Raw genomic sequence first — 12685 nt, 5'->3', positions numbered from 1 at the left:
TGTTGGGGTGTTGCATAAACAGATTATTAGGTCTGCTAAATATTACTTCATTAATAATATTTTTACTCTTTTTAAACTTGAAGGCAATGATTGCAGTAGGCTGTTGATTTTTAGTTTAGTCTCCTCAAGTTGTATCTTCTTTGTCTTTGCAGGCAGCAGAAGGTGTCACCTTCATCGGACCTGACACGCATGCTATTCAAGCTATGGGAGACAAGATTGAAAGCAAATTGTTAGCCAAGAATGCAAAGGTCAACACAATCCCTGGCTTTGATGGAGTAGTCAAGGTGAGAAACCGTTTGACTACTGTCTGCTCTCTGAATCAGTGCCTAAAACAATGTAGACCTATTGAAGATCTGATGCATAGTGTAATTATAAATTCAACTTCATTTTCAATAAATGATGTAATTAAAATCAGCGTAGAGATTTTTACTAGAAAGGGAAGTTTGGAAGAAGGAAGATGAGGAAGAGTACTTTGTAATAAATTATATAGTAAGGACTGCTCGCATGGAGTCTGCAAAATGTCTTGCTTTAAATTCTATGTGAAGGCAAATAAATGTGTTTAATGTGAGATGTGCCATTCTATCTCTCTATGTGTCTTTCCTTTTTTTTTGGATTTTTGCTTTGTGTTTAAGTGTTGGTCTCTTAGAAGCTTTCCTGTACTTTTACATATCATCTGTGTTAAGTAGGTAGAACAAGCATTTTGCCTTTAAACCTTTGTGTATGCCTAGATATTATAAAACTTTGATCACTTTGGTCACAAACCTGACAAGGTAGGATAGTGGCTAATAATTTGGTAGCAACATAATCAATGAAACTGTGCCTACATAGCTGATATTATTGCTGATCTCTTTAAGTAAAATTTTTTTCTGATAAAATTTGAGTAAAACCTTGAGTTGCAGGAAAGTGAAAAGCTTGTTTCAACAACATTTTTATGTTGTTGAAGAAAAGAATATATATGTTTTTATTATTCTATTGGCTTATGTTCACCATAAGTCTTATTTATGTGAGGAAATAGGAAATTTCAGTGTTATGGGGAACAACTGAATGTATTGATAGAAAGCAGACTGTACTTCAAGAAAGGACGTATAACTAAATGCTGTTGTCCTGATATTTGTGTTAGTTAAGTTTCCCCCTTAGGAGGGGGAAAAAAAAGGCCAACTAAATGAGAAAGATGAATATAAAGGGGCTAACTCTCCGCATAATGATCTGTTTTTATGAGAATATGTAGAGAACTTTCCTAATGAGAATATGATAAAATTGTGAGATGGCTGGGAAGATCAGGATGCATAAGAGAACTCTTCAGAACTTGAGATGGCAATGCCTGATGTGTGTAACGCATGTGTGTCTACAATGTGTAAAAGTGCAAAGAAATTCTTCAGTTCTCTAAGGCTGCTTATTAGGCTAGCATTCGTAGCACTGCTGAAATCTGACAGTATTAAGTTGCACACAGAGTTCCTTGGGCTTTTTGCTGCATGTTTTAGCAGTCCTTGTGACTGTGGTCATTTAGCATTCATGAACTGCTAGGACCAGCTAAGCTACTGTGCATAAGATCCACTGTTCTTCTTGATATCGTACCCATTATTCTATAAATCCTGGCATTATCTTCTAGAAAGTATTTGGCTAGGAGAGGACTTTGATTTAATGATCTGAACCCCACAAGACTTTACCTGAAGTGGGCTCACTAAATAATTTCAAAACACTTGTTTTATCACTGCGTAAACTGTAAAGGTCTGTTACTCTGCTAACATAAAGAAACAAACCTGACAAGGTAGGATAGTGGCTAATTATTTGATAGCAACATAATCAATGAAACTGTGCCTACATAGCCATGTCTTTTTTTTTCTTCTGAGGCCTTTAATTGCGTTGATTTTTTGACAACTATATGAAGTTCCAGACACTCAAAATGAAGGAATGTAAGTGATCGGGTTGGCAGTCAGCTATATGCAATAGTATTAGTAGATAGTCTTAACACCAAAAGAACTGGAACGTAGGATTAAGCTGACAAATCCAATCCCAGTTATTGAAAGGAGCTGCACAGTAGTTACTTAATCCTGAAGTCTCCATATCGTATCAGTTACACATACCTCAGCCTTGCGCTCCTGATTTTCTGAAGTGTGTTGATGAAAATAGAGTGCTTGATTAAAAAGCTGCAGTGCACCCTCTGAATCATAAAAAGGGGAGTTCCACAGGCAGTGCCAGTATTGCAGTTTCTGTCAGAAGGGGGAGATCTAGATGAAAATTTTAAGTTAACTAGTGCTTTGGTTACCAGTTCTGTAAAACAGAACTTCCAATCTAATATATATACCAGTGTTGGTCATCTGATCTCCTTCCTGTGTTAGCGTTGAGTTTTGCTGCAATGAATATCTGAGTAATTAGGTCATACAGGATTGCCTGACCTTGATATGAGTTTAATGTAGTATTTTGTCATTTCAAACTAAAATATGAAGGGTGTAGCTGTGTGGCACCAAACATGATCAAAAGATCAGCACACAAAGAATTGGAGATTGTCATGTTTCTGCCATTCTCTGGGAGATCTGTTACGGTCACAGAGCTATGAAGTTCTCAGTCTTTGAGGGCTCTTGGTTTTGAGAAATAGACATTTTGAAGGTTCTGGGTGGGAGTTAAGTGTCTGCATGATGCTTGAGTTGATTAGAGGTAGTTTCATCTTTGTAGTGGAGTCTAAAGCTGGATGGAAACTGCATTCATGCCTCTGACAATGCCAGAAGTTAAGACAGATCAGTTGCATTTGTTCTTTGTGGATGAATAGTTAAAGCAAACATAGAGTAACAACATCTAGTGCTGCTTTTATTCATCTCAGGGCTGCACTGGAAATCTTTGTTACTTGAAGAGTTGTCTTTATTCAGCTCTTGTTAACTAGTGCTGCAGATACACGGGTCCTTTATGAATAAAAGGTGAAGTCCTTCCCAATTCTTACTGCTTAGTATATAGATTGAGTTGTTGCGCTCCTGTAATCACAGCTTGGAGAAACTGTATAAAGAACAGTTCCAGTGAGTAGAAATTAAATTTTAAGAGGAGGAAGCACTTCAACAATGTACTGTGAGGTAGGCTGTGGAAAGATCTTGAAGAAGAGGATGTTTGGCATTACAGACACAGCCAACTATTCTTGTATAGATGATCTCTGTACCAAGTGTTGAACTGAGAATGGAAAGACAGATTGAGAGTAGAGACTAGTTTGACAAAGAGTAATTTTTTTTTGGATCCGTTGTTCAGTTCCTCGATTGGCTGAGGCAAGGGTTATGCAGTACATACATGCAAGGAAACTGTCTGTGATGCTATCAGTTAGTGTCAACAAATGTATTGAAAGGTAGTTCTTAATTCAAGGTCTCTAGCTACAGTTAGTTTCCTAAAAACTTGCCTGAGAGGGATAATGGTCAAGAGTCTTGATCAAAAGACTTGTTAACCCACATGACCAGTGGCTGTACTAAAGTTAGGGCTGAGATATATTGTCTGTAAACCAGTAAAGAGAAATACGTGGCAAGAACAAAATGGAGACTGAGTATGCAGAGATGCTCTGGTGGAAAAACTGGCAAAGAGAAGAAGGTTTATCTGTGTGAGATTGGTTTGGTTTTGTGGCTGGAAGATAGCTGGTTGTAAACGCAGAGGATTAATGTCTCTGGATGGCAGCTTGGTTTCATTGTGATTCTGTAATTGATGTCAGTAGACATGTTTAAGCTTTTCAGCAAGGCTATTTATTGACTGTTTTTAAGTTTCAGGCACCTGTTTTGGCGGTATTCTTAAATTGGGGTGTTGATGTTGGTATTCAGTGTCCACTGGATGGCTAAAGAGATTGTCAGAAACTAGTTATGACTTGGAGACTCTCTAGGCAATACCCTCAGGAATTAGAAGTATTATGTAGTTCTTTGTAATTAATACAATATTTTACAGCTGTGGGAGTCTCTTAAACATCTTCATCCTGACATTTTTCTACGTTAGTTATTTTTTTTGTCTCCACCTGCTGGTACTTGGCAGGGAGACATGTGCATGAAATTAAGAGATTAGAAATTCTTATGATCAGTGAGTAAAACTGAGTGTTTTATGTGTATTATATTAACAAAATCAGGAATTTGTAAAAAAACAAAAACAAACATGATGTGGTTTTAGCTCGTAACTCATGATTTTTATAAAGTAGTACTATTACCTGAATACTTTATTTGTACAGTAAAAGTGCTGAAATTATGTATTTCTTTGCAGTCTGCAGGTTATTTTGGGAGAATGATAGCATGCATAACGATGTACTTTTGGAGGAAATGGCAATAAATCAAGGAATGAGGACTTAGTGTTTTTTTTTTTTAAACTAAAAAAAAAAATAAAGTAGTTCAAAATGCTCATAGTGCCACTGTGGATTTGTGTATTTTGCATAGATAGACTTTAGCCATCTTAACTTTTTAATAGTACTGAAGGTGCTGCTGTATTTATGGAATCTGCAAGTGAAAGGCATGACTTGAAATCGTACTTTCTTACAAAAGATCAGAAGTCTGTTATTGGAGATCTCAATGTGTCAGTTGTTATGATTTTTTTCGAACTGTTTTTAGAGCACAACATGTTTTTGTTTTCCGTTTCAGAAATATTCTTTGAAGACTAAAGAATTTGAATATGCATTACTTTTTTTTTTGTATTATAGAGTTTGAATTCTAATACATCAGAAATGTAAAAGGAACCAGATGTTCGAGTAGTACAAATTAATAACTGTTCCAGGCAGATGCCTTCAGTTCATACAAGCTTGAAGTGACACAATTAGCGATTCTGATATGATGGTGCTTTTTTACTTTAGGTGTCGCATACACATATTTAAAAATAAAAACGCAGTGGCTGTGCTAAGCTGCCCTGTTTGCAGCCTGTCTTCCTGTGGGCTGCAGCGTATGGGTTAGCCACTTGTTTGCAGGTAACTAAGTGAAAAAAAATTACCCTGTTTGTTTCCCCCCTCTTAATTCTATTTTGCAAATATATGAGTGAATTTGCAAGAGAAAAGAAATGTAAAAGTTTTCTTCCCGACTATAATCGTGGCTCTTCATCAGTCATCACTCTTCCTGCATTTTGTTCAAGAGGCTCTAATTGTCTGCATTTGGCAGGTTTAACACTTCCTGACAGAGAGGCTATTAAGGGGAAGTATTCTCGCATAACTGTCACAGGCAGGAACAAAGAACCTTCAAACTCAATGTGTGGAAACCACTAACATTCTTAAATGACCCTTTTCATGCATTTTATCCCTTTAAGCTAAAATTTGGAGGGTGCAGGGTCACGGAAAGCAGCAAGGTGTAATAAAACAGTAAACCCTGATTATTTTATTTTTTACTTTTCGGAGTTGGGGGGGGATTTTTTTTGCTAGATTTATCTCTCGACTTAGAAACAATTGTTATTTGGAAAAATCTCATTAACAGATGTGACTGGAGTAAAAAGACTTAAAACTGATGTTGCTTTCAGGACTGCTTTGAACTTAACAAGCACCGATTTGTGGAGCAGACTAGCTAATGAAAGGAAATTAAATTTTCTGACAACTTCCCCTGCCAGCCCCCTTATTCTTCATGGGGCTGTTACTAGGTACTGAAGACTTTTAAAGAGGATTTTGTTTTATTATCGGACATAAATGAACCAGGTATGAACATTGCTTATGTATTTTTTTTTCAAGTTCTGACCTGTGTGCTTTTAAAACGGATTGCCTTGAAAGCTTTAAAAATATCAGGTTTCATTTTAATGTTCATAAGTCAGCCCCCATAGTTTCAGGCGTGCTTAGCAGCTGGTGGCTTCCAGACGTTGCTGCCTCCCATACTGATTTTTTTCATGTATGTCACGGAATAGTATAAATACTAGCAAATTTGGATGGAGTTTTCAAACTTAACCCTTTTTCCTTTCTAGCACCGTGTCAGGGAAATGGATTGTTAGCAGCAGGAGAAAACAGAATTAACTACGGCAGGAGAAGAGATTGGGTGGATTAAAAAATGAGAATTTCTCACGGTTTTGTTTTCTGAGTTTTTAAGTAGGTTTTTCTGTATCGTGTTTTCTGTAGCAGGCTGTGATGGTATGAGTCAGCTGAAGGCAAAGGTGGCATCAACCAGAACTGTCTAGTTGTCATGCAGTAGTAATCGGCGAGCTTATAAGTGGAAACTATTATATGAGTCTTCTCATCTCTGATGCAGTTTAAAATTATGCATTTCGGTTCTGTTCTCCTTAGAATGAATAAAAGAAACGAACGAATCCGTACAAAAGTGAAGTGCTTGTTTTTCTTCCGTAGACAAGTTTTCATCTTTGAAGAAGTCGTGCAAGATTTTTTTCAGGACCTGAATCATACCCAAACAATAGAGAATCAACTCCCCCTACTGACAACAACCAGGAAAACATGACAAATATCTGAGAGTACAGAAACAAGCTGGCGGTGGACAAACTTTAACGATCTAATTTATGGACCATTATTGATTGTAAACTTCTAAATTCTAGCATTAAATTCCTACAACTGCAGAAAATCATTTTGCAATCCCGTCTTGTGTTTCCTGTCAGCTGATTCCTCATTGCTTTGAGTTTCTCAGTATACTAATGATGAGGTAGAATTTACATTCCACTTATGGTATTAATTTTACATTCCTCTGGCTGAAAAGGGTCAGAAGGTTGTAAAATCAAACATTAAATGAATCAGAGGAGACAGTAGTGCAATATATGACTGCCCCGAGGACATAGTGCAATGGCTGATGGGATTAACGTTGGGTCTCATTTCCTGCTTTTACAGGATGCAGATGAAGCTGTCAGAATTGCAAGGGAAATTGGTAAGTTCTTAAATTAGCTATGGTAGGATTTGTGTGCCTCTCAGCAGACATGGTTGACTAAATTGTATGTGTAATAAGTAATCCCTATAGAACAAATAATGTTTTAATAGTGTTTAAGTTCCCTGTTGCCTATAGGGCTGGAAGAATCTAGATATTATCACCCTGTCTCTTTAACCATCACATTTTAGCTTTACAGACTTGACTTTACAGAACAAGTGCAGCCATGATTTGTGGAATGCATGTAATATGGGGTAATAATCTTGCTCAAGGGGTTATTTCAAATTGTATCTATCTGCAATTGGACGTGGTATTCTTTTTACAGAAGCTAAGCATGGTGTATTTCTCCTGATGTGGAGGCTGACACCGGTGACGTTATTGATCCTTATTCCTCATCACTGTGTGCAGTGCAAGTAACTTAAATATCTCCCACACCACCATCCTTTCTTCTGTGCTTTCCAGAGTAAAGTCACTGCTCAGCTTCTGAACATCTTAAAGTCTGATGAAAAGAGCAACCAGCAAACTGGCTGGGACTTGTTTTGATGATCCTTAATATGTGCTTAATGAGTTTTGGCTTTTATTAAATAGAGCTTAATATTTTTGAAAATGTTTAACCATATGCTTGAAATTACACGTGTTCTTAAATGCTTTCCGCAAGGAGAATTTAGTGCATTAAGAGATTACTCTTGGTTTTAATTTTTTTTTTTTTTTGCATCTTCTTGTTAAGAGACAGTAGCCATAAGTAGCTATTTAAGTTCATCAGTTATATTTAGTTCCAAGAACCACTTCAGATATATCTCTGCTGTGCCAAAAGCTATGTCTGTGCCTTAATGCCAAATAGAAACTGGGACTTGCACTGCTGCAGACGATTCTTCACCACTGGAACACTTTTCCAGTCTGTGTTAGCTGCGTTCTTAGCCTGCTCAAGTTAACTATGCTGAAGCTTCTCATGGTGGGCCCAGCTGACTGGTAGGCCAACACCACCAAACTCAGCATTTCTGTGGGTCAGCCTTTGTCCCTTTTGGGAAATCAGGTAATGGCTGCTCACTGTCATGAAGTCAGAAACAAAAGGAAGAGATTATCAGTCAAACTATTAGGAGAAGAATTGGCAAGTGAAATTGTTTTTAGTGCTTAAAAAGGCTTGTATAGTACTATGAATTTATATAGTTCAGTTTCATTTCAGTGGTCAGTTTATTTTATTTTATTTTATTTTTTAAGATTTCCTTCAAATCACCTTCAATTCTTTTATGTAGAAAGGCATCTAATGGCTTCCTAGGTAAATTTTAAAATTAATTCTTGCTTAATTTGTTTCTAACTTCTAGTGTTCTATTGACTGGTTCCTGTTTTTGATATCAGGCAGCACTTTGGGGGTCATTATATCAAAGCACTCTTAAATCTAATGATATTAAAGTTGATTACAGATGCCTGGGTGGTGTATTTTTTTTTAGATGGAAAATTCTAAAACCACTGTATGAAAAAGTAGATGTCATGTAGTGAACGAAATTTGTCCCTTCTAGCTTGTTTTCACCCTTGTTGTGTCTGACTGATCAGTTTCATTAGCCTTCAGTTTCATCATGACCACAGATCCGGAGACAAGCCAAATGATTTGTAATTTCAGGGTATCTAAAATAAGATGAATTTAAACTCTCTATAAGTCTCTGGGTGTATGATGTCCTGTGTATATGGCAAGACACTCAATAATTGAATACTTTCAGATTATTTTTAAATTAATGTATGTAGGGCCTAAGTATTCTAAGAGTCTTAAAAAAAAATATATATATATATATATATTTTTTAAATTAATTCATTGTGGATCATTACTTAAAGCTCTGAAACATTGTGTAATGTTCTCATTACTGCCATTGTTTTTTTCTGCTTTCTGGCCAAAGATCCAGTAGCAGTGGAGTGACATCAGGGCTGAGACCTGACCCTTGCCTTTTATAATTCTTTAAAAAGAATTTTTTAAGTACAGGTGAAGAAAACCTACCTTTCACCTCCCATTTGAGATGTGTTCTCCCAAGTTGTCAAGTATGAATGCTGCAAAGATAGCAGGCTAAGTCAGGTACTGGGAGAGATTCAGGCACACTGCTGTAGAGGCTCCTTCTTAAAGTTGCTCTTGTTTTTTGTTTTTTTTTTTTGCGTGGGCTATTTTTTTCTTGTTATCACTTCTCACATGCTTAATCACACTGGCTTTTTTCCCATGCTGCTTTTGAGTCCATTTATAAGTTACATGTCAAAAGCTGCCAGCTTCTTGATTTCTAAGTCATCAATGAAACTTTATAAAGTTGACTTTTCTGAATCAATTGAACTTACGTAAGTTGGTGTCTATTTTAAGGAAGGGTTGTGAAAGTTAACACTGACTCAAAAAGTGTCTGCTTTGTAAGGCAATTTATTGATATTTTTATGGGTCCTTACAAGTGATATTAAAATTTGTTTGCTTGCCTCTCTCTTCCCACAATGATTCCAACCAATCTGACTGCTACTGAGTAGTGCAGAAGTAGTCAGGAGAATGATGAACAACATTTCCTGATCCTGCCATCATGTACTCAGTAACTATGCAAAGCTTTAAATTCGTTGAGGCCTTCCTTGGGACAGATCAGTCTTTGGTATCCATCAAAGATGCCTATGTCTAGCTAAGCTCAAATCCCCATATTTTGAGGAAGTTGGCTAATTTTCATCTCTTAGAGAAGAGTTTTTCCTTTTCATCCTAAAAAGCTACATGTATCTTTCTAAAACCAAACCACACTTCGATTTTATCTTTTTTTTTTTCCCCCCACAACTCTCTGGAAACTTTAATTGCCTTGCATATGAGTGTGATCTACGTGTAATCGATTTATGTAAGGCTGTGGTGGGGGAAAGAAATGCTTAAGTGTTCCTGAAACTAGTGAGTAATACCACAGGCCCTTGAATATTATCTAATTATTTAACAAAGTGAGCTGTGATATATAAACTTAGATATTCTGTATTATATACTTACCAAAGCTCACTGGCAGTGTATCTATTTTGCTGTTGAAACTGAGGAACTAGACTTGCAGAATTAAAATTTACAGACTGTTTGAGAGACTAATTCTGTTAAACTGAAATTGCTAGCATAAGTGATGTTTTTTTTTTTTTTTTAAGTACACGTGGCACTGGATAAGATAGATTACATGGTGGAAATTGCCATAATGCATTTACTATAATAATGCTTAAAACAATGCTTATTTCAGAATTACAAACTTTCTGAGCTGGGCTGAATCATAGCATTACCATAAGTACTGCAAGTTTGGTGGTATTAATTCACATAAGATCTCACTTCTTGCTTGAAAATCATACAGGAATTGCTTTTTGCTTTATTTCAAGATTGTCCAGTAGTGTGGCAGTTACCAGGGGTCTGGAAAAGCAACTACAACATTGATAAACTGCTCTAATGTAGATGTTGTATATTCTGCATTTCATGAAGTTGAGTTGGACTTCACTGTTTCTTCATGAAATCGAGAGCTGCTGTGTGCATGCCATTTTATCTCTGAATTTATAGAGGCCTTAGAAATCATTAATAAGATTCTGGATCAGACCTGCTGTAGTCTGAATAATCCTATCCCCCTCTGTGGACATCATCAGGTGCTTGAGAGGAAAATGTAACACTATTTAGCACACTTCCTTGAATGGTTCTCTTTGGTCTTTACCATAAACCTAGTAAGTAAAGATTACTTTAGACTCTAAAGCATGAAGCTTTACAGAGTTTTGGTTATCCATGCCTATGTATACTTCAGATTTGTGCTTTCATATGCTATATGTTACCTTTTCTGTTAATTCAACATTCTCTTGTTCTGTTTCTGCTTTCCTGCCTTCCAGTTAACACTTGTGTGTTTGTTTCTTATGCTTGTATCATGTCTTTTTTTATTTGAGCCCACTTCAGTCTTTTTAAGCAAAAGATATTTCCAGATCTTCTTGTTTTTAAACGTCTTCTAAGAACCTCCTTCCTTTAAATGACTTTGCAGAGGAGGTGGGAAGGATTTATCACTGCCTCTTGACAGGGTGTGAGTAGATCTACATTTCAGAAAAACTGTAAGCATTAGTTAAGCACGTGACAGCAGATCTGACCATTTCTATTAGGGAACTATATTCAGATGTCCCTTTCTGTCCCCACAGTGTCCCCCCGAGCCTTATTTAGGAACGCATTTTCAATTTGCAAGGACTAGCTGGCTTTTTCTGGTCAGACAATTGGAGCTGGTCGTTTGTTTGGCTTAATTTTATGATTTTCATTGATAGTATTGGGGACCAATGAGGAATATTTTGGCTGTCATAGAAACATCAAAAGCTTTCTAGGCATATCCTTAACTTTCAAGTTCCCTTATTCACACTTGGGAGAAAGGTGAAGTTCACTGATATGAATGAGAGATTGTTTTAGGAAGTCGTTTTGAATTCAAAGCATGCTGTACTACAGGATACACAATCATTACTAAATATGCTTCTAAACTATATACTTTGGTACTATACTTCTTTTAGCTTTCAAAAAACTAAGATCCTGACTCAAACCTATTACAGTATTGTGTTGCAAAAGTGAAACATTACTGGTTATGCACAGTTAGATTTATGCTGCTTACTTTTTTGTTACTTGTCACGTTGGAAAAAAAATGCTTTATTTTTAGATTGTTATTACACACAATGCTTACGAATGTGTACCATAAGTATTGCATGGTATCTGAGCAGCACAACTCTTTGGAGATGCTCTGTTCTATAAAATGGACCGCTCCTGAAGTGTTGAATTAAGTACAGTTTACTTGTTTACTGAACCTCTTGATCGATAGTTTATGAAGATTTGCTTGTTCTTGCTAATAATTCTTTTTTATCACAGAGATATTTTATTTGTGCTGTAGCAAAGAAACTACATTTTGTTTCTAAAGAATGTGAGCTTAAAAAGGTCAAGTGTTTTTATTCATGAAATATTTGGTTGCTTGGGAATAATTCATTCAGGTTTTTTTTTTTTTTTTTTTGCTATAAATGAAATAGAAAAAGCAACCTTTTTGGTGGCTTTAGAAATCATGGCACTGACAGCTAAGTCTTGGAAAGAAAAACCTCTCCTCTCTCTGCAAACAAGAAGCATTTTAATAAACGAAGTTATTGTCTACTAGCATTATTGGACATGTGGTCAGTTGTCATGTTTCTATGACCAACTGATCAAAGTTTGAACTTCTGTCTAATTGTTCCCCGCTGTTAGGCTACCCTGTCATGATCAAGGCCTCAGCAGGTGGTGGTGGGAAAGGCATGCGAATCGCTTGGGATGATGAAGAGACCAGGTGAGATGCTGTCCAAAAGCTTGCCTTGATGAATGCTGCAGTTACTGAAGTCCCATAAAGCCACCGTGAGCTGACAGTTGAGCAGATATGAAATGTTAAACAGAAACTGGATAGTACTTGTTTTTCTCCTTTTGGTAGAGTGAGTGGTGTATTTTGGTACTTTGCGTGTGTGCATTTTAAATTTATTTTTTGCTTAAACCTTGAAACATGGTCCATTATTTTGAGTAAAAATGCAGCCCTTGCAACTGCCTTTATAATCCAATGTCAGACTGTAAATTTGCACTGTAAATAATATTTTACTGTATGCTTTCCAGAATGCTGATGTGTTAATTGTGTTAAGCAGAATGTTTATTGGCCCTGCTTCTCAAACATTAATGTGAGCCATTAGCTCTGTTAAAGTTGATGAGACTGATTATTCATGTTTGGAAACAGTGTTTCCAGAATGTGCCCTAATAGCATAATTCTGTGTTTAAAATATTTGTCTCTGCAAAATGTTGTGCTTTTGCCTGTTTGAAACTGAATATTTGTTTAAACACACACTTTCATACGTTTTAATGCTTTTCTGAATCCTTAACCCTTTAGGATACTCATTACTGACTGGATATGTTTTATGATCTATTCTCCTCTGATGTT

At 36.4% G+C, this 12685-nt stretch overlaps 1 protein-coding gene across 1 annotated transcript in view; it reads left to right on the top strand.

Moving 5' to 3' along the window:
• Window positions 1–12685, top strand: part of PCCA (propionyl-CoA carboxylase subunit alpha) — a 269574-nt gene that overhangs the window by 76389 nt on the left and 180500 nt on the right. Inside the window, exons 7-9 of the mRNA XM_031613718.2 lie at window positions 153–284; window positions 6740–6776; window positions 11974–12052. Of these exons, the coding sequence (XP_031469578.1) occupies window positions 153–284; window positions 6740–6776; window positions 11974–12052 (248 nt within the window). The remainder of the gene's footprint in view (window positions 1–152; window positions 285–6739; window positions 6777–11973; window positions 12053–12685) is intronic.

The sequence above is a fragment of the Phasianus colchicus genome, chromosome 1 (genome assembly GCF_987193195.1).
Source record: "Phasianus colchicus chromosome 1, bPhaCol1.hap1.1, whole genome shotgun sequence".
In the NCBI taxonomy this organism is placed as follows: Eukaryota; Metazoa; Chordata; class Aves; order Galliformes; family Phasianidae; genus Phasianus; species Phasianus colchicus.
The sequence above is the reverse complement of the archived record's forward strand: the minus strand, read 5'-3'. Positions and strand labels throughout refer to the sequence as shown.